This window comes from Gymnoscopelus microlampas (assembly GCF_963454915.1).
Source record: "Gymnoscopelus microlampas genome assembly, chromosome: 17".
Classification (NCBI taxonomy): domain Eukaryota; kingdom Metazoa; phylum Chordata; class Actinopteri; order Myctophiformes; family Myctophidae; genus Gymnoscopelus; species Gymnoscopelus microlampas.
Genome location: NC_139954.1, coordinates 25,763,397 through 25,786,853, shown reverse-complemented (window position 1 = coordinate 25,786,853; position 23,457 = coordinate 25,763,397). Strand labels below are relative to the sequence as shown.

General features: G+C 43.9%; 1 protein-coding gene across 3 annotated transcripts in view; it reads right to left on the bottom strand.

Annotated features, from left to right (window-relative positions):
- Positions 1-23,457, bottom strand: part of satb2 (SATB homeobox 2) — a 55,053-nt gene that overhangs the window by 13,361 nt on the left and 18,235 nt on the right. For 2 of the 3 annotated variants that reach the window (XM_084083869.1, XM_084083867.1), the window contains exons 3-11: positions 23,363-23,457; positions 13,388-13,514; positions 10,399-10,522; positions 7,723-7,825; positions 6,281-6,331; positions 5,576-6,171; positions 3,556-3,768; positions 1,360-1,446; positions 340-492 (exon numbers count right to left, since the gene is read on the bottom strand). The exon at positions 23,363-23,457 is cut by the window's right edge and continues 88 nt beyond it. In XM_084083869.1, coding sequence (XP_083939995.1) covers positions 340-492; positions 1,360-1,446; positions 3,556-3,768; positions 5,576-6,171; positions 6,281-6,331; positions 7,723-7,825; positions 10,399-10,522; positions 13,388-13,514; positions 23,363-23,457 — 1,549 coding nt within the window. The remainder of the gene's footprint in view (positions 1-339; positions 493-1,359; positions 1,447-3,555; positions 3,769-5,575; positions 6,172-6,280; positions 6,332-7,722; positions 7,826-10,398; positions 10,523-13,387; positions 13,515-23,362) is intronic. The other variant, XM_084083868.1, reaches the window with a different exon arrangement.

The following is a 23,457-nucleotide window of genomic DNA, read 5'->3' as shown; positions in this document are numbered from 1 at the left end:
AACATTTTTGAAGAAAGAAAAAACATAAATAGCAAAGATTTCAGATCTACAAGCTCACAACATGTCGCATCAGCTATTTACCTGAGGACTCCTTGATCTTGTTATTTATTAGGCTACTTTTAGTGTTCATGGGAATTGCAAGAAGCGCATTTTTCTACCGTTACAACTGCTATTAAATCACCTGTTGTTGATAAGACCAGAGCTCAATGACGTTCCACATCATGAACTGTCAAGTAAAACATTGCCTGGCTCTACCTTTAGAGCTCAACGAACTAGCCAACCAGACCAGAGATGAGGGGTGTGAGAGTGTTCTTCAGTGGCTTCTGTGGCTTTCCTCACCTGGCTCTTGTTGGCGGCCACCTTGGCAAACAGCGCCTGGGAGACCTTAGCTCTCTTCATCTCCTGCTGAATCTCCTCATAGATGCCTGACGTGATGTTGACCATCGCCTCAAGCTTCAGTGGAAGGTCCGGGGCCGGGCCGGGTGGTTTGGGCTAGGGGACAGGATGGAGATGTCAGAGTGTATACTAAGATGGGTCCAGGGGCTAGATATGGTAGGCTGGAGAGGGGATAAAAAAGAAGTAAGCAGTATGCTACAGCAGTTGAGAGGATCAAATTTGAGAAAGCAAGTGTTAGGACTGAGCTACATTACTTCAAGGATAGAACTACTTCCCCAAAGGACTGAACCACTTCACTAAATCCATAAGATTCCAATCCACAAAACCAGACCTTTGCCTCTGGGAATGGTCTTTTCTAAACACTGCTAAGAGGTTATCAGCTGATCATCAACCTCGAACTGCTCTGAGCGCACACATGCTGTGTTCATTGTCTGTGCCTCGGCCGCACATCTGCAGCACAAGTCTCCGCATGAATAATGTTTACAGATCGAAGTCATTAAGTCCCTCTCCTTTGTCTCTCCCTGTAGCTCGTGCTTGAGTTGAACACGCATTGGCTCTCGGAGAGCTTGTATACACAACGTTTGAAGTTGTCCGCGAGACGCGTATGGACAAGTGAGCTTACATTCCCGCAGTGTAAACGATGCGCTGAGATAAATGTACGTAGACAAAATAAGAATAGCACGCAAATGAACCCAAGAGGCCATGAATGGGCATTCGCCCCAACATCAGAGAGTCCCTTATCATCGGCGCTCCTGAAAAAAACGTCAGGCGCAGATGTAAAGAGACATCCAAATGTAATGTAATGTATTTTATGTTTACAGTACGCTCTGGCAATTGCCTTTGAGGCAGTTTTTTCCATTATAAACTGTTTAATTTGTTTGAGATAAAAAATGAACTTCAAAAGTCAGCGTGGCCTTCAAGAGGAACAGAATAGATACAGTTCATGATGTGAGTGCTGCTCACCGAGTTGGAGATCTTATTCTTGGTCTTCCAAATGTTGGACCATGCGTCAGGGGTGAGCTGCTCGTCCAAACTCCTCTCCCACACTTTCTACGCACACACACATGCATGTACACATGCGCACACGCACACACACACGCACACGCACACGCACACGCACACGCACACGCACACGCACACGCACACGCACACACACACACACACACACAAACACAGAGGACACATTGCGTGTGAGGAGCCTATTTTAACATTAGTACTCTGTACACAGCCACAGCCACAATAGAAGTTCCACTTTTTCCGTGCTTGCCACAATGCTGCTGGACTATTATTCCATTCAGAAAGATTAATTGCTGGGAAAATCCCAAAATAACAATGTAATAGGTGCAGGGCCTTCTACAACAGCTAGCATTTCATTTCATTTCATTTCATTTCATTTTATTTTGTTTCGCATATGGTAGTGTATTACAGTTCATACAAATCATAATTTCAAATATTCATTAATTCACATACACCCATGAGCGAAAAGGAGCATCAGAAGCCTGCAACATTCATTCAGTGTGATAAAGCAGTGAGGTGGGATTTACTAGGTTTACATGTGAAAGCCTGCGTGGATGTGTGATTTGTTTGATTGATTCGTAGTTAGCTCAGCGCCATTGAAAATGTTCAGACACTGTGTGTTCCCAAGATTTAAAGCTTGACTGAGTGATTAATAGTTTGGGTGCTTATAGGCAAAGACAGAAGTGGAGGTATTATTTAGGCGTGGGTTAGGGTTCGTGGTTTATGTTCATGTTTATTAAAGGATCCCCATTGCACGTGGATGCCCCTCTAGTCTTCTAGGGGTATTAATTCTCTGGTGCAGTGGTTCTCAAACGTTATCATGTCAAAGACCCCCAAATTGATATGGCTGGGGATCCCCATCAGAAAATATGTTTTGCCAGCGACTCCATAAGAGAAGATTTGTGTTGTTAAATATCCAAATGTTTCTAAATGTTTCAAGATTTTTCCAAATATTTATAAAATAGCGAAATCTATAAGCTGTATTAACCCATTTAGACCGGGAAAGAATCTGTGTCATTTATACATTTCTTTGGCTATCCAAAAATAGCGGATATACAAGCTCGGCACCGAGTGCCGCGCTATGAGCTTGTAGATCTGCTTTTTTTTTTTTAAATCTTTCTGCAAAAATATATATATATTTTTAAGCAAACATTTTGCTTCTGGGGGTCCCTGGAACAACATATTTTGAGATGGGGGTCCGTAGCCAAATACATATCATTTTGGAGTTCCTTGACATGAAAAAGTTTGAGAACCACTGATTAGAGCTTTTTTTTTTAAACTGTTAGGATTTAGAATACATTTGTAGAATCCCCAGAACCAAAGATTTGAGTTAAAAATGTTTGGTTAAAAAAATATTTATTTAAAGATTTGCATTTTTCAAAAAAATTGCCAAATAAATCTTAAAATGACACAGATGTGTTACCGGATTGAATGGTTTAAAGCATGGGTTTTCAACTGGTGGTCCGTGGACCACTGGTGGTCCGTGAAGGTATTGCATGTGGTCCCTGACCATGCATTTAGTAATGTAGGAAAGTGAAGATTTGTATTAAATTTTATTGTATCGACCACTAGTTGAGAAACAGTATGATGTATGATGACGCATCAATGTTGTCAGTTACTTGGAAGTCGGATGTCAAGAACTTCCACAGAAATGGGAGTCAACCGGTTTACCTGGTTGAGTCATCATTAGTAGGAAATGTGCCCATATCAATTGCATGTGCTTGCTCATACATATGTTGCAATGAATCAGTTAACATGAGTTTAATATGGAAGGTTAAGAGAACAGAATAGGGGCAACCATGGGAAAGGAATGGATCAGTGGTTCTCAATCTTTTCTGAGCTCTGGACCACTAGCATTTCTCAGTTAAATAATGACTGTTAAGGGCTTGATTTAATTCACCTCGAATTAACAAATTAAATTAAGGCCTTAACAGTCGTTATTTCATTTCAAGCTTTTCCCCCACACCACGCCCATATCCCCCCTCCCAACACAACAGTGGTCCCCAGGTTGATTCTCAGTCAGGGTGGTGGTCCCTGGTTCATAATCAGTTGAAAACCCATGGTTTAAAGGATCCCCATTAGAAGCACGTGATTGTGCCTCTAGTCTTCCTGGGGTCCTCTGGTGGTTGGTAGTACTAGTACCTGTGAGAGACGCGGGCCCCCAGGGCTGGAGGAGTTGGAGGCTGGGAGGCCCACGGGAGGGTTCATGCTACGCTCTCTCTCCTCCTGGTAGATGCGGTCTCTCTCTCCCTCTTGCAGGTTGAGGAAGTTCTGCATGGCCTTCAGGTTGACCAGCAGAGACTGGGAGGCCGTGCGTGGGTCCTCCTCCTTTCGCAGGATCTCCGATAGCAGGCCCTGGGGCAAAGCGAAGGAGAATCTTTATGGTACATATTACTTAAGGTTACTTGTGAGGATATTTCATTGAGTTATATTTATATGTAACATATGTGGCTCTACGTGTGGTCTGTTTTGAAGAGCTTATTTTAAGACTTAATAATGCAGTAGGCACACATGCTTTGGAGGCATGAGACACACACACGCGCGCACGCACACACACGCACACGCACGCACGCACGCACACATACATACATACACACCCACACCCATACATACATACAAACATACAGACTCACATCATGTGCACAATAACACACCTGCCCTCTGCCCTATATGGCAGTAGGTGTATACTATTTGCTCTAATGGGGCGTATAGCAACCAACCTAGCGCACGCTGAATACAGCAGGTGTGTTTGCTGCTGGGAAGGCGGGGGAGGAAACTCAACTACCCAGCAAGTCGTCTGGCCATGCTTCAGCTAATCTCTCTCATAATGACGCTGGGTGGCGGACCGCAAAAAGCCCACCCCCATGGGAGAGATCATGGGCCTATCAATGACGACTTATTGATGCCATATTCATCTCTATTGCATGAGGCAATTATCCCTTCACACCTGATCTGATGCGCAAAATGTGAGAGAAAATTGGGTTTATTTTGGTCTATTCTAAGTACACTCACAATGTATGTCCCCATTGGACTACATATATAGATTTGTATATTTTCCCAGTCCCTGTCACTGCCAACTTGTTGGCCTGGGGATGTTGTAGACCAGTGGAGTGGTTATCAAACTTTTTCATCAGGGACCACCAAATCTTTGTATTTGTCTAAGACCCACAAACAAGATTTGTGTTTTTAAAATCTTTCAAAAAATATTCAAAACCTTTCACATTAAAGCAGCACTATGTACGTTCTTTTTAATGAATAAAATATAATTTTGTCCAATCTGTATGGTAGCGCAGTGTTTTTCAACTGGGGTTCCGCGGCACTTAAGTGTTCCGTCTGAGATGACTGGGTGTGCCATGTGTAAAAAAAAAAGACCGCCCGGTGTATTAGCTCAATGGTAAAAATGGCAGCACTTGTGCAGGAAACCGGGTTCAAATCCGGGGTAGAAGAGGAAAGTTACATAGTGCAGCTTTAATTTAATGTGAAATAATTCAAGAAATTTAAAAACGTTTTTTGAAAATAGCTTATCTACAAGCTCACAACACTCCACATTGTGAGGGACTGTGAGCTTTAGATGATTTAGCTGTTTAGCTGATTTTTATGCTATATTAACTAATTTAACTAAGGGCCACCTCGTCCCCAGACCCTACTTTGAGAACCACTGTTGTAGACAGCATGTCTCCTCTGATACATATGGATTCACCACACATTTCTTTTCACCTGACAGTGAAGACTTTCACCGGGAGAGTGTAACGCATGCGGAGGAACATGTTATCCCTCTCAGTTCAACAGGCACCCGACCAACCTGTAGGAGTCACTAGAGCAGTGACAGAGATCATCGCCCTCCCCTACTGACTTCGCACCCATAAACAAGTTGTGTTCACTGGAGCAAGCCAGAGGAACCACGGAGGAATCAAACCCCAGTCTCTCCGGCAGGAACTTTAACCCTTTGCCACCAGATGCCCCTAAATACAGATTTCTGAAGTTTCTGAAGTTACTGCTTTGATCTGTTCTTTCCCCTCCTTTCCCTGCCTTCTTCACCTGTTCCCTCTCCTCTTTTGTAACTCGTCTGCTTTGTCGTCTCCTGCGCTGTCCTGCTCCTGTTCACCACCCGCCCCTCACCACTCCACCCCTCTCCACCCGGCCCTGCATCATGTTCTCCTACCTGCGTGCGGTTGAAAGCCACACGGGCGAACACGGCCTGGGAGACGCTAGCCCTCTTCAGCTCGTCTCTGACCTGTTGGTAGATGTCGGTTGAGACCTCGGCTGCCGAAGGGTTGCTCCCGGGATGGTCCCCAGTGAGCTTGGACGACCTCTGGGGGATGGGCGGGTGGTTGAGGAACTGCTGGTTCAATGCCTGCGGGTGCTGGTGGGCCAGCAGGCGGCTAACGGCTAGCTGCTGGTTGATGAGGTGGGCCATGGCTAGCTGCTGGCGCACCAACTGAGGGGAGAGCTGGGGCGACAGCAAGCCACCTGGCCCCAGGAGGGGCTGCATGGCGCCGGGTGGGGGTGGAGGAGGTGGAGGGGGCCCCTGGCCGGAACGGATTGGAGTGCTGTGGTGGAGCGGGCCATGCGGCGAGGGCTGCTGCTGGGGAGGAGGGGGCTGCTGGGGAGGCAGGGAAGGAGCCTGGGGGTCTCCGGAGCTGGACTTGTGCAGGGGGCTGCCCCCCGATCCCAGATGGCTGAGCTGGGCCAGGCCAGCCAGGTGAGGTGGAGGCCGCTGACCCAGAACACAGAAGTCTGCCATGCTGTCTCTCTCTACTGCAAGATTGGAGAGGAGAGGAGAGGATAAGGTTCGTATGGTCAAACAGATGAAGTGTGAACATGCACAGTTGACCCATTATGTGTCTGTTAACTCAGACAGACTCACTTTTGATGTCTGTAGCATCTCTTCCAGACCACATCTTCTCCAGGTAGTCAACTGCTCAAAAAGACAAATAGGAAAGGCTCAGCTCCTCATATTCATGATGATGTGCAACACATTTACTGTTCATCCTAAAACACTTAAGGTTTTTGAAAGATCTTTGAAAATGTTTGCCTATAACGACATGCCCATAATAATTACACCTGGTTTAGTAAGTAAGTAAGTAAATTTTATTTGTAGAGCGCCTTTCACAGACATCAGAGTCACAAAGTGCTTCACAACATATAAAAGCATAACATATCAGTAATAACATAAACAAGATGGTTTAAAGTGGTGAACCACTGTATCAACTGACCCAGGTGAGAGGAAGGGACATCAATGGTAGATGGGAATAAGAGTTCCAACATCTACCTTGAACACCTGGCTGTGACTGACAGCCAACCGGAGAGCGCAAAGCTGTACACATCTGCAGCTGATTGGTGTGTGTGTGTGTGTGTGTGTGTGTGTGTGTGTGTGTGTGTGTGTGTGTGTATGTGTGTGTATGTGCGTGCGTGCGTGCGTGAGTGTGTGTGTGTGTGTGTGTGTCGTCTGCATGTCACAGAGCAGAACTAATCTTGGGGACACTGTGTAACCTAACACTCCTCTCTCTGTCAGCACGACTTGTAGCCCTCTCTCTCTCTCTCTCTCTCTCTCTCTCTCTCTCTCTCTCTCTCTCTCTCTCTCTCTCTCTGTCTCTCTCTCTGTCTGTCTCTCTCTCTCTCTCTCTCTCTCTCTCTCTCTCTCTCTCTCTCTCTCTCTCTCTCTCTCTCTCTCTCTCTATGTCTCTCTATGTCTCTCTCTCTCTCTCCTGTGTTTCTCTGCCCCCCAACCCCCCCACCCCCCCACCTCCTACCTCTCTCTGGTTGTCATATTAACATTCTGTTTAGGGTTAGGCCATGCATGTGATGTGAATAATAATTGTATCTTTTTCAGTGATGGGGCTGACAGAGCGACACACATTAAAATCCTTTAAGGGCCTGTTTTCACACACTCTGGATTTTACTGTGCAGTTGGTTATGAAATAAAACAATAGTCACAGCTGTAAAATAAGCTCCGAAATTGGACAGTTCTTAGAGGGCCTCCGTAATGTCCAATCAGGATCACTGTGAAAATGGATTCAGAACCACCATTAGATATATGAGGAAATGCTTATATAAGGGTTAACCCTTTCAACCTGGCGTCCCTATTTTGGGCATGTCATTATAGGTGAAAGTGTTCACAAATGGTCAAACTCCCCCTCCCCCCCCCCCCCAAAATGTTTTTAATTCGGTCTAAAAGCGTGTCGCAATCATCACAATGCAACACGCTGTGAGCTTGTAGATCGGAGATTTTAGCCATGTTAAAAGACAACGGCGTATGAAGAAGTATAAATCAGGCATAAGTGGTTTGTGGTCAGTTAGAGTGCTCACCTTTAATTCTCTTATACTTCTTGTACCAGCGTCCAAACTCCTGGCACTTGGCAGTGGAGACGTTGGCATAGTAGGAACTATTCACTATGGAGGAGATCATGCTCTGGAGGGACAGAGAGAAAGAGAGAGAGAGAGTGCAAGAGAGAGGGAGGAAAAAAGGGGAGAGTGAGAGAGGAGGGAAGAGGGAGGGAGGGAGAGAGAGAGGGTGAAAGGGGGGGGGGACAGGGAGAGCGAAGGGAAGGGAGAGATAATTAATAACCAACATAATATGAAATGCTTATACACACGCAACAACCACATGGTATGCATGCATGCACGCACAGCCACACACACAACACAACACAACACAACACACACATATACACACACACACACACACACACACACACACACACACACACACACGCACACAATAGAAATAGACAGTCATTAATCACGATGGGAAGCCACCCATGGAAACTGAAGCCAGTGCATCGCAAAGAGGGAATCTCCAGCCACACACACATATGCTTGCAATTGATGCTGGGATCAACACCCACACTGAGAGCTCCATTTAAACACTGCGCGCACGCACACATGCACACACACACACACACACACACACACACACGCACACGCACACGCACGCACGCACACACACACACACACACACACACACACACACACACACGCACACGCGCACACACACACACACACACACGCAAACGCACACGCACATGCACGCGCGCACACACACACACACACACACACACACGCACACCCACGCACACCCACATAAATCTCACACAACACACCGACACACTGGGAAGTCATTAGGAGGCTGCGATGCAGGCCTGGAGATGCAGCTGGGAGCTGAACAATGCGGGAGATGTGTTCATTTAGCTGAATTGTATAAACGTGTGTAATTAAAATTCATCGATAATAGGGGGCGTAGACTAACGTTAGTCAACAGCCGTGGAATTACAACAGTTTGCTATCTTGCCCCAAAGCAGATGGATCTCTGGATGGTATAAATGTTCTGGGGACCAGACCACCAGTTTCTATACTTTCTTTCTTTTTTCTTTTTTTCTCCTTTTTCTCACAATTAAGCCGTTCCTGCCAATTCCCCAATTCCACTTGTACTTATTGTCACTGCTGACTCCTACTGGTTGGTTCGTTAGGGAGGGTGGGTGCTTGGCCCCTCTGATACACATGCCACTGCCAGTGCGCTTCTTTCCACTTGGAAGTGAGAAGTTTCACCAGGGCTACATAATGCATGTGGAGGCATATACTTATTCTTCTCAATTCCCCTGACCAAACTGTAGGAGCCACTAGTACAGCGACAGAGATCGTCTCAGCGGTGGAGTTCAGGAACTTTACTCCTGCACCAACACTTTACTTAAAGGTCAGGTCTCTAATCGAATTTATAATGCATTATAATGCACTTATAAGGCTTCATAACACTCATTATAAATGTTTATAATTATGCATAACAACTTATAACAAAGACACTTTATAACTGACTATGTTATGGCAGTTATAATAATGTGCTGTTCCGCTGAGCTTATAATGCATTATGACCAGCACTTATAATACTTCATAAACCTTGTTATAAATTGTTATTCATAATTATAAACATTTATAACGAGTGTTATGGAGCCAAATAAGTGCATTATAATGCATTATAAATGTGATTATAATGCATTATAGACCCAACCTTTAAGTAAAGTGTTACCGATCAATTTCATTCACCTGACGGCCCAGCTCTAAATTAAGTCTCTGTTTAGGCAAGAAGGAAAACCAGCTGTACTCTGGATCCTGGGGTTCTCAGGGTTAATACACCTACAGTAATGTGTAGGTGCTATCTTGCTTTCCAAAGCACTTTATTTGGAAAAGTGCTATAAAAATAGCTAGTTTCAAGATTAATTTACTAAGTCTGACAAGGAAGGGTTCAGCAATATCAATAGAAAAAACTCCTGCACAGTACACTGTCTTCCAAAGCTAATGGGAATATAATAATATTATAGAATTTAATATTCCCATTAAAGTTTGTTGTTGCATTTGAAGACAGTGTGCAGGAGTTTTTTCTGTTGCTGCGTTTGGGCCCACGCTTGGTCTTCTCGTATGCACCTGTCGCCTTTATAGGTGTGCAAAAGACTTACTTTTTAAGGGTTCAGCTCTGCAGCATAATTTTTATTTATTTTTTAACGAATAAGCCATTCAGTAATACATTCTTTATTTTATCTTGGAGCCAAAACTCATGCAACTGACCATATAAGTGCTACCTAGAGGCCTTATTGTAAATAAAATGTATCTGTAAGGCAAGGCGCTGATATTCAATCATGTGCTACACTTACTAAAATATGAGAGAGAGAGAGAGAGAGAGAGAGACAGACACAGACACAGACACAGACACAGACACAGACACAGACACAGACACAGACACAGACACAGACACAGACAGAGACAGAGACAGAGAAAGCGAGGCAGAGTGTGTGTGTGTGTGTGTGTGTGTGTGTGTGTGTGTGTGTGTGTGTGTGTGTGTGTGTGTGTGTGTGTGTGTGTGTGTGTGTGTGTGTTCGCGCGCGTGCCTCGTGCATGTGTAGCTTTCCGAGTATATAAAATGTACCTATAATATTTTCCCTCTATCACAGTTAAGTGAACACTCAGGATTGTGTGTGCGGGAGTCATCATTACCTGTGACAGAGGACAATCCTTGGCCAGTGTGCTCTGGTTCATCTCTTTCAGCAGCTCTTTGAGTGCGTTCCTGACCGTGGCGTGGTTCCACTGCTCGCACGGCAGGTCCTCCAGCTTGGCGAAACTACAGCAACCACACACGCGCGCATGCACACACGCGCGCGCACACACACACACACACACACACACACACACACACACACACACACACACACACACATACACGCATGCACACACACAGTCGGAGCGGTCAATTACATTCATATGGGTTCAGTTTAATTAGTTTTTCTGCTTGAGCTTAATTTACTTTAATAAGCGTTAAGTTTTTTATGGCTTCTTTCATCAGGCCAAACATGCTCACAGATTTATTAGATCACCGGATAGATAACATATTTATTTTTCTTCCCGACCTCCACATTTTAACCTCAGCTCAAAACCGTGGCTTCCTGCGAGGACCCATCCCTCCTGGAGCCCCTCCCTCTCCTTTCCTTTAACCTCAAAAATCAATCATTCAGACACCGGTCGCAGTACGTGCCAAAATTGCACCATCGCCATGGACACATGTGTAAACAAGTAAATAAACCTGGCTGGTATGCGCCAAGACAATAACAATAATAATCCTCTCATCTGGAGTCTATCTGTCTTTATCTGTCCATCAGGACCCAGTTTCACTCATTCTTCTGGGAAACTGGGTGTTCTTGGCAAACGCTCTCTCGCTGTTGCTCTTGGAGGCAGTCAGATAGTAGATAATTCCCGCTCAGGGTCGCCTAACCAGGAAAGGAATGACAGTGCTTCGATATTGCCTCTTCAAATGTGATACACAGTGAAGAGAGAAAGAAAGAAAGAAAAAAGATCCTCAGTATGTCACTCTGTGAGCGCACACACGTAACCAAATATCACCAAATGTACATTTAACCACATGAACCCTAGCGTCCCTAGTCTGGAGGTGAACATTCGGCAAAATATAGCAGATCTACAAGCTCACAGCCCATCGTGTTGCACTGCGTTGTGAGCCTGTACATCAGCTGTTTTCAGGGGAAAGATTTGGTGTAGAGGGAAAAAGTAAGGGGCCTAGTATAGACCCCTGGGGGACACCGGTCAACAAAGTATATAGGGTTTAAGTGGTTAAACGAACACTGAAGATTTGATTGTGATAGAGATGGTCAGTCAAACCACAAAGATCTTCAGTATCGCATTCTATAAAACTTGTCTTAGCCAGGGAGATATTGGTGAACAAGAAGCCAAATATGTCATTTACTGTAAATTGGAAGGGAAACATTTTTCCTTCCCACCCAACTCTTGAAATGCCATGCATATTTTGCATTAAATGGGTTCAGTCCACTTCCAGAAAAGTATGGGTATATACAGTATGTAACCACAATAACTATGTGTGTGTCAGGATCCTTGTATCTTGCGTATAATTTCCTGTTATACTTGTACTTTTATTGTGTAGTATTGTTCCTAGTGTTTCCTGTCTGGCCTAGTGTTTGCTACCTGTCTTGTCGCTCCTCCCTGTGATTAGTTGTTTCTCCACCTGTGTCCTGTTAGTCTCCCAGCCAATCCTTGTGTTGATTGTAGTTATGTTTCACCTGTGTCTTGTTACACTGTGTCTATTTAAACCTCCCTGTGTTCAGTGTTCCCTTGTTGGATTATAGTTCATGTCATGGTGTGTCCTGTAGTATGTCCTGCTTTAATGTCAGTTTGTGTGCTGAGTTAATTAATAAATCTTCATTGAACCTTCTCTACCTGCCTGCCTGGTTCTGCACTTGGGTCCAAAACTTGTCTCATATCGTGACAGTGTGACCCTTATCGAGGCAGTCTGGCATGTTTAGCCCATTGACCAAGGATTGATTAAGACTCAGTGCTCGCTACCCAGAATGAGCAGTCGGGTGGCCATGAAAACACACTACTCCAGTTGAGAGGCATGGGTGGGTCAAGAAAGCACCTGTAGACATTTTATCATACAGGATTTACATTATATAACTTACGGTATTTACATGATATTCATTTGCATGTAAAAACAAATCTTAAAAGCGAAGGGGGCCACATATTTGAGCGTTAACATATATACAATTTAATAAGTTGTCGGTCTGTCTCATGGCCCTGGGCACTGGCCCTATTGGTCCAGTCCATAATCGGTACACAGTAAAATCATCAGTGTTACTTTAACTCTGAGTATACATATGGTTGCATTATCACTGAGGGTTTACAGAATTTTAAGATCCTCAGCAATTATTTTATTTTGAGGAAACGCTCAATTATTTTATTTTGAGTGAACAATCCACATATCTTAGACTCCTCTCCATCCTGGCTCCCAAGCTGAGGAATAAACTCCAAATTGCAGTCTAGACTTACTCCACATTTTCCGCCGCAGTCTGAAAACCCAGCTCTTAAGACTACACCTCACCCCCAAGCAATCCTCTACTTGTACCCCTTCTTGACGCCTATTCTGATAGATGCTAGTTATACTATGCAGATAGATGTTGGTTATTTGTTCACATATGTTTTGTTTGGGAGGCGGAGATTATGTTTTTTTGCCCCTGTCCGTGTGTCTGTCCGTCAATCTAATAGCGTCTGGTAAATGCCTAAATTGAAAATTGTAACACTTTTACTATAGAGATGATCCTTTAACCACTTAAACCCTGTATACACGTACTTAGTTCACCAGGTGCACCAGGGGTCTATACTAGGCCCCTACTTTTTTCTCTCTACACTAAATATCTTCAGCAAAAATAGCAGATCTGCAATCTCCCACTCTCAATGCGTTGCAATGTGACGTGTTCTGGGTGCGTTCTGACGCGTTGTGACGTGCTGTGAGCTTTTAGCTCTGTTATTTTTGCCAAATGTTGACACACTTCTGTACTAGTTGATGGGGGCAAAATTAGGGATAGACATTAAATACTGAAGGTATAGAACTTTTCACTGGCTGTCACCTTTACCAAATGGCCTGTATGACATGTTGACCCTGACCTTTAACAGCGAGTCTAACCTTTGCAGCTGTATGCGTAGTGTGACCATGTGGTAGACCTCCATCAACATGTCAGCCACCGTGGCCTCTGGAGCGTCTGTCAGGAAGTGAATGGGGAGAGGGTTCCACCTGCCCACCTTGATGATGCCTGGAGAGAGAGAGAGAGAGAGAGAGAGAGAGAGAGAGAGAGAGAGAGAGAGAGAGAGAGAGAGAGAGAGAGAGAGAGAGAGAGAGAGAGAGAGAGAGAGAGAGAGAGAGAGAGAGAGAGAGAGAAATCACTTCAGCTAATGTCTGACTTCATCTGATAGCATCTTTATTGAAAAGCGGGAAGAAGACATTCCACCTTTCCTTTATATTTTGTTCTTTATACAGTGTTAATTTATACTTCATCGTACGACTGCGTTGCTCAATGAAAGTTCGATGAGGAGGCTTCTGTATATGTACCACGGAATAAGTGACAGGTGCGCGAAAGACATAAAACGGCATTCATGTAAGAAAAAGTTAACTCCCCCGCATTAATGTCTTTACCACTTGCCTATTATTTAGACAACTTTTAAGTCCATTCAACAATCATCAACCGACAAACGCGTCACATCCGTTAACCACATGAACTCTAGCGTCCCTATTCTGGGCATGTCATAATAGGCGAACATTCAGCAAAAATAGCATATATGTAGTGATATTGCCCATTCTGACACTAACAAGGAAAGAACAGAGAGAGACAGAGAGAGAGAGAGTGCACGTTCACCCACTGAGGTAATAGATAAAGGTAACTTCATTAACCCAATTTGATCCCCTTTCTCATTCCATGACATCATCCCAGTGTGGAAATCCAGGTCACAGTGAGGTCTGCCTCTCCTCTGTTTCCCAGAATAAAAGCTCTATGAAATAGAGATGCTTAGAGAGAGAGACAGAGATATCCCCTCCACTGCACTATGCAACAAATATAGTCACACAGCCAACAGGTTACGTCACCGATAATGAGAACTGCTGTGTGTACGTGTGTGTGTGTGTGTGTGTGTGTGTGTGTGTGTGTGTGTGTGTGTGTGTGTGTGTGTGTGTGTGTGTGTGTGTGTGTGTGTGTGTGTGTGCGTGTGTGCGTATGTGCATGAATCCTTCACACATTTTTACAGATGCATCTGCACAGTGCTGTCATTTTTGTTTTGTGTGTGATTGTTTTGTGAGAGACAAATTAACATGTAATACTTAACATATTTGATATAGTAGGGTAGATTAATGCAATGTGCATACATACAAACGTACTGTACATACTGTACATACTGTATGAGATGCTGTGTGTGCACGCAACAGTGCATGGGCTTGTTTCACCTTGTGTGTGTTTGTTTGTCATTGACTCTCAGGATGTGTACTTTATTTGTGGGTTTGCTGTCTGTGTTTAAGTGTCTATCTGTCTATGTGTGTGTTTGCTGTCTGTGTTTGAGCGTCTCTACCTTTTGTGTGTGTGTGTGTGTGTGTGTGTGTGTGTGTGTGTGTGTGTGTGTGTGTGTGTGTGTGTGTGTGTGTGTGTGTGTGTGTGTGTGTGTGTGTGTGTGTGTGTGTGTGTGTGTGTGTGTGTGTGTGTTGTTAATAGCCTGGCCTAGTTATCTACTAGGAGTGATAAGGTTCTAATAGATAATGTGCTATCTGCTAGTCATTCTGTCTGTCTGCTTTACTGCCAGGCTAAACCAAGGGCAGGGACACTCCATGGACACCTACACCCAAACACACACACACACACACACACACACACACACACACACACACACACACACACACACACACACACACACACACACACACACACAAGCACACAAGTACGGGTACATGCTATGGACACACATGCAAAAATGCAGATGGCTAAAGACATATGTTTGTGCTGTGCAGATACAATAAGGCACACAGTAAATGCTAGCAATGTAAAACCCACCCTTGAGCCTTTTTTATGGCACAAGAGATGAGCAGAGATGTTACAGACAACATTGTTACTGTGGTGGGTCTGGGTCAACGCATCGGCCTCCACCAACACTAATATGCCCCATAAAACATGATCACCCCTAATTAAACATGTGGGTGGGTCGGTGGGTGTTTGCGTCGGTCTGTGTTGCGTAATGGTATGTGGGCGTCCTGTGAAACTCTCGTGCAAGCCTGAGGATTTTAAATGACAAGAGTTTAACAGGATTTTATAGCAGGAACGGGGAGGCTAAACAAATGCATGCAAGCGTGAGCTACAATATGCATGCAAACGTACAAGTATGCACTCACGTATACACATGTGCTCACACTGCCACGGCCACAGACAGACCCGAGGCCACAGACACAGACACACACACACACACACACACACACACACACACACACACACACACACACACACACACACACACACACACACACACACACACACACACACACACACACACACACACACACACGTGTGCACACATACAGTACAAAAAGGCACATTGGTTCTTTATGGGGACTGGCTGGAGCTGTGAAAACCAAACAATGCTAATCGCATTACTATCCACTAAATGAGACCCAGACGAGTCCTGGGAAGTCTCTATCTCTCTCTTTCTCCCTGCTATTGCTCCTCCCTCCTTCCCTCCCGCCTTCCTTCCGTCTTCCTTTGGTTTCCTCTTCTCCATATAGGCCTCAGATCTCTCTCTCTCTTTTCTTCTCTTTCTTCTGGTGTGTCTGTAGTTCAGTTACGTTTAATTCCAGCCAGGCTGTTTTTCTTCTTTGTCTGGTCATGAGGGGGGAGGGAGGGACACGTCAACCGCATGGACCACAGTATGGACCCCCACACCCCCCACCCCACCCAGGGGCAGGGAGGAACCCCAAAGGAGCGCCACAGGAACCTAGGCCAACGTAGCGCCAACAGATTATTTGCTCATCTTGATTTATCATTTATTAATTGTTTCGCCCACGTGCTCAACCAATTTTACGTACACACATAAAATAAGAAATCATGGTGCACTATTCTACTGAACACAAAGGAATCAGACAACATCAACAGTGAAAAGAAACTCACAAGGCACAAGCAGGCACCTGCGCATGTACACACGTGGGCGCACGCACGCACACACACACACACACACACACACACACACACACACACACACACACACACACACACACACACACACACACACACACACACACGCACGCACGCACACACACACACAATGTCTCCAGTCCACACGCTACCCTCCACATACACAGTAAAATCCTTTACCTCTGGCAGTGTACAAATGGACCCATATTTTACAGTGCTGGGTCCACACACTGTAGTCTGTGTATCAGCTGTAAACAGTGGCACTAATGCCCAGTAAGGTGGAAGCCAATGCTTGAATAAGCAAACAAACAGAAACCCTCAGACAGGGACATGACAGCACACAGAGCAGTGGACATGAACACATGCCAACACACACACACACACACACACACACACACACACACACACACACACACACACACACACACACACACACACACACACACACACACACACACACACACACACACACACACACACACACACACACGCTTATGCTCACAGGGTGATGGTAAATGCATTAATAATTGATCCATCATTTTGGTCCATTGTTAGGCAGTCTCTGCTTCTTGTCCACATTTAAAAGTAGAAATCATTGTTCCCATTTCCACATTAAAATTCTGCCTCCCTAAGAAACGCTTTCATGTGGCCGACTGGTGGCTTGGCTTTTGTCTGAGTGTGCCCATCCACACAGACACGCATCTCTTTGTCTTTCGCTCTGACGCTTACACGGGCACGCACGTACACACGCACACACACTCAGGCACACGTGTACACACAGTAATCCCATTGTCCCATGCTAGAATAAGTCTTAATGGCTGCAGCAGGCTGCACACGCACACAGGACTTCTTCACAAACTGGTTCCAGGTTCCAACCCCTGGCACGCACTGAGGGAAACCCCATACGACTGACTCAAACCCCGAGCATCCACCATTCCACCGTGATCAGGAACTCCTCCTGATGAAAATCTCTCATTTTCTTCTTGTGTTCAAGGGAGGGCTCGCCTCCGCAGGAGCGCTCAGTTCCAAAACTCTGTGACACAAAGTGCTAGCTGCCTCTGTCTCTCTTTCTCTTTCTCTCTCTCTCTCTCTCTCTCTCTCTGCCAATGGGGACACGACTTTGCAGAATAGCAATAAAAAGCTGTGGCCTATTACAAGATATAATGGTAACGTGCAACGTCCAACACTGCAATTCACAATAGGTTTAAATTAGGATGTCCAGTAAATTGCTGACATGGTCTGCAGGCGGTGACCCTCCCTGGCCTTTTTTACATGGCATGGCGACAATTCTCTCTCTCTCTCTCTCTCTCTCTCTCTCTCTCTCTCTCTCTCTCTCTCTCTCTCTCTCTCCCTGAGTCTCTCTCTCTCACACACACTGACCACTGTTAACTGTTAACTGCCTAAAGCCGTAAAATACAGGTCTGGTCCCTTCCATTCTATAAAAGCCTTCAGACCCTTATAATTGAAATAAACAATATCTCCCAGTTAATTACTGGGCCAGGCTAATTAAAGAAAGGCCGTGGTCCTCAGCAGGCACTTTAAATACACCGCTGGGACACAAGAATGCAGGACACAATTCAAACAGGGAGAAAATAGCTGGGACTCTGTGTAATTTTGGTCATAGACCACAGAGGAAAAAATGTATAATTTAAGCCAGAAATTATTCATTTAACATAAACGCTTGTTTTAAAAAACAAAAAAGTATTCATTTGAGAGAGGCTGGCGGCATGAGGAAGTGCATGGCTGTGTGTCTGTGTGTGTGTGTGTGTGTGTGTGTGTGTGTGTGTGTGTGTGTGTGTGTGTGTGTGTGTGAGAGATATATAGCGCGCATGCACAGCATACACCGTTTCATGTGAATATTTATGTAAGTGCATTTGAGTGTGTGTAACTGCATGTGTGTGTGTGTGTGTGTGTGTGTGTGTGTGTGTGTGTGTGTGTGTGTGTGTGTGTGTGTGTGTGTGTGTGTGTGTGTGTGTGTGTGTGTGTGTGTGTGTGTGTGTGTGTGTGTGTGTGTGAGAGTGTGTGTGTGTGTGTGTGCGCACTGTGCGCGCATGCGCTCATGTGTGCCCTTGTGTTTGCCAATGTGGCTGTGGGTATATGGGTATGTTTACAATATGAGTGCATACACACTGTTATTGAACTGTGTGAACTGTGCTCAAGTCCCTTCTGGCCATTTGTGCGCGCGTGCCTGTGTGTGTGTGTGTGTGTGTGTGTGTGTGGGTGCGTGTGCGTCTGCGTGTGTGTGTGTGTGTTGAGTTGAGTTGTAATGTCCCATTTCATCTTGCCTTTGAAACCCCTGGCGTGGTGTTTTTGCAGAAGACACATTGATGTGGACACAGGGCCGATGTGGCTCGCTGTTTTCCACACACACTGATGAGAGAGGGAGACCTCCCCTGATACTTGGCAAACACATTAAGGCAAAAACTGCTACTAATGACATTCATCTGCGAACCATAGCAAATGCTAGCCATACAATTTAAGAAGGCTATTTCAAGGGATCATTGGACAATAACACACTGTGTCTGTATAACGTTTATTTTTCTAACTTGCTTAAACAGGCTGGTATTTAGACTAATAAAATCTGCGGATGCCACAAAAATGTAATTTGTGATGGTCCCTCCATTGGCCAGTGAAGAAGGACACATATTGAACATTAGTGTTTGAAGGGATTAAAAAAACATTTGCTATTAAAAGCACAAAAGATTCAATCATAGGAAAATGTTGTATATTTGCATAATAACTGTGATAACCAGTGGGTGGAAAAAGAATGTCAAGGCTAATAACACAGCTAAACCACAGGCTTATATAACAATGTGTATCTATTATACTATTGTACAAACCGTCACAACCCCAGTATTACACCTCAGTGAATATTCTAAAATGTGTCATGTATCACACGCAAAACAAAACAAATTAAAAGAAAGAAAAGATTTTGGAATGAGTTCGAACATTTTCCGTGCAAAATAGATTGAATGGTTTGACTCACAAAGACAAAAAAAGTGAAAATGTGGAATTACTTTGGGTCATACCAATTAGCAACAGCGTGTAGTGATTACACAGAGGTTAATAATGGACCCTCGTGGGTCAATTCTTAACACTCAGTTGAGGCTCACAATTTTGCAGTGTGGACTAGGGTATGTGAGGGGAACTCACATGGGGAACAGTGAGGCTGAAGTCAACAGTACAGTGGGCTGTGCTGGAGGTAAGACAAGAAGTCACTGTCGGGCAGAAACCTTGTATCTCCATATTTAAACTATTTATGTTTTGCTGTAAATTAATGCCCTACGCACAAAAGCAGTGAAAATAGCAGATCTACAAGCTCTCAACGCCTTGTGATGCGAGGCATTCTGAGCTTGTAGAACGGCTATTTTCACTAATTTATTTTTTATTTTTTATAATAATAAAAAGGAATGGTTTTGGACTTAATAGGTTTCCACCTGAGCACAACGAAGAGCTGCTGGCCTTGAGGCAGTAAAGGGGATTACAGGTGGTTTATGAGAAAGTGAAAATACACGCACACGTGCGCACGCACACACACACACACACACACACACACACACACACACACACACACACACACACACACACACACACACACACACACACACACACACACACACACACACACACACACACACACACACACACACACACACTTACATGCTACTCTCCCTGTAACTCGATATATGGAAACACAGACAGACAGACAGACAAAACCACACACACAAACATGCTATCTTTAGGCAAATACCCAACTTTGCATACACATTAAATATATGCCTATATATATATATACTGTATCTATATGTATATATGTATTTATTTTTCAAACGGTAAAATATATATAAATATACAAATAGTGTCACTGTTGTGTGAATGACAGCAACCACTTCAGTGGTCTTTCCAGAGAATGGGGGAGTTGCACGCTATACCATTTCAGGCCATGTCAATAACTACATTGCCCTCGCTTGTTCTATTGTTACCATTTTATATCAATGTGAAGCAATTTCCCCAGATGGAATTTTCTGCATACTTTAGAAACGACGGCAGTAAATGACACTGTCCTGCAAGCAGATGACTACCATGTGTGCAACAATAAATTATAGAGTTATTTTGTTGCTGCGCTTCATAAACATTCTCACACATACTGTACACAGTACACACACACACACACACACACACACACACACACACACACACACACACACACACACACACACACACACACACACACACACACACACACACACACACACACACACACAATAACGCACAGACATGACATACATACATTGTATATTTATACTTATAAAGGCACATGCAGTTATGAGTTAGATACTCGTGTACAGTAGGTTCACACACCCACGGACATGGTATAAGTGAAATGCAGTGTCTCTCTTTCCTTCTCTCTCTCTCTCTCTCTCTCTCTCTCTCTCTCTCTCTCTCTCACACACACACACACACACACACACACACACACACATTATTTTCATCTTGTGGAGAGGCCAGACTCATTCCTGTCCGTCTCTTTGTTGTGTCTTTAATGACTTTCACAGGCTCTGTCTGTGTCTTAGTTGTGTTTTTCAAACATTCTTGTGCTTATGACCACTGTAAGAGCGCATGCACCGTGCACTGTGCGCACTGCACACCGCACGCTCTTACAGCGTCTGCCCCCAAATAGATGACCTTGCATTTAGTTTGTGCACTCTTGTCAAAGCTACTCATTACACGGAGAGTGGATGTCTCCGCGCCGTAACATCAGTACAGCCTCGACCCCTCTGTTCCACGGGACATAATTCTGAGTTAGTAGTTTACATAGGGAGAGACACTTTGTGGTTGGAAAAACACCGACTGCAAATGGGCTTAGATGAAACCCTCTTCTCACTGTCATAAAGAGGCAGTCTGTCCTCCTACGTTTATTTTAATAGCAGTCTTTTAGCAGAGTTGTTTAATAGTATCTGAAGAGTTTTCATTTGCGAAATTAGATAGCCAAGCCACCATGTGAAGAAACAAAAAAAGAGTATTTCTCCTGGCACGAGCTTGTTGTTGGCATTAAAAGTAAAGTAAATAGATAAACAACAGGCCTTTCCTTTGAATAAATGTTGTTGAGCTATTGTTTTTCAGAATGGCTTTGTAGTTGGTTTGTTATTAGTTTTTTAATTAAACAGTAGTGACTGCATTGGCACAGAAAGACAAAAGCATCCTTCAACTAGAAAGGTGGCATGCCCTAATAATGATAGCATTGTATGCGGTTTAATTTCTACCTACAGACATGAAAGAGTGCCATGGAATGTGATTACCAGTTGTACATCATATCTGTCTTCCTCCCTCTCTCATACACATTCATTGTCTACCTCTCTTCATCTTTCTCTCTGCTTTGTCTATCATTGGTACTAAAGTGTAAAAAGTGTAAAGACTGAGTTAAGACAGCTCGGACTGAGTTGAATGTGCATGGACATAACGGTCATACTGTGTAATATTTCAATTAAACAAAAGTTAATTTTGATACAATCTTTCACTAGTATATTTTTCACAATAACCATTCCACATGAATGTGTTTTTGACAGCTTCTCTAATCACTATTAAACACTATTTTGATTTGCGAGTGCTTCTGACACTCGAGCCAAAATTACATAGGTATCGGTAATGTATAGGAAATGTATTTATTCATGTATTTTACAGTTAATAAATACAGTTTCTGATAACCGTAATGACAACAGAGCTACAAGATGTGTCGCCAATTAAGACTACTAAAATGAATGTTACACAGTATGTCTCGTGTAAATTGTGGGTTTTGTTGTATGGTGTCATGTTTAAAAATGTATTGTTTGGTGTTAATCTAAAGTTGGCTTGCACCGGTGAACTTGTCTGAAATTGGCTAGTTCTGGTACATTACATATGCCACATATGCCATATATGCCACACACACACGCCACACATGTTTGTGTTTAAAAGGTCAATGGTCATAATAAAGGTTCTGAATTTATGCAAATACAAATGACACAAATAGAACTAAACAGTATGACATCCTACTGCACCAACAATAGGTTACTTTTGATATAATAACAGAGAAACACAGAAGCCTCTTTGGGGGACCAAAATGTCCGTAAGCGCAACCGCTATTGGTTGAAGGAGTCTTCACTCAGTATAACCAATCACAGGCCCCAAAAACATACCCTGCTTTATCATCAATTTCTAAATGAATGAGACCATAATTCACAAAAACGCATACTGTATGTTAGAAGAATTGAAACTGGCGACTGAAAAGATAACGTTTTTATGAAAAGGTTTACTAGTCCCCATTGAAATTATTTTGCAGCCTGAGGGGGAGTATCAGCATCAGCTGCTGGGCTGTTAATGACTGCAACGTTTTTATTACTTCCGCATTGGCTTCATTTCCAAAAACGAAAACTTGCCGCCTGGTTTCAGTTAATTGTTGATGGTTATCATAGCCTACAAAAACAACAATATTTATGATACAATCTATAGTGACCCTTTTCTGTCTGCTTCTCCATGCTCCTACAATTCACAGGTAAGCAGTGGCCTGGCATGCCAGTAGGTCTATGGCCACCATTACATCAACCTGACTCATATTTTTGAAAGTCAAGATCACTGTGTTGATGTAACAAACAGCAAACAAGGACAATGGCACGGCCCCCGAAGGTATAGCTAAACACCTGGAAGTAAGGGTTGTAGTTTTCACATTTTCTGATTTTATTCCAGTGACATCACTGGAGTGAGCTGTTCAGCACAACTCTGGTAACGTTTCAGAGACACACATACGTTTTAATGTTGAAAGTCACTGTAAAGTCCTCTGTGTGAGTGTACAAAAATGGCATGGGCCCGTAAGGTAAGGCTCCAAACGGGTCAAATGGTTCTATTTGTCGATTTGTAAATGAATTGCGTATTAGTTAATAGTATTAATGTTATTTGTGACTGACCGTGGGCCTGAGCAGCAGAGCTGTGTGAATAACCCAGGGCCAGGAGAGCCGTCTCCACCAACTGTGAGAACAGGATGTCTTTCCTGACTAGGACA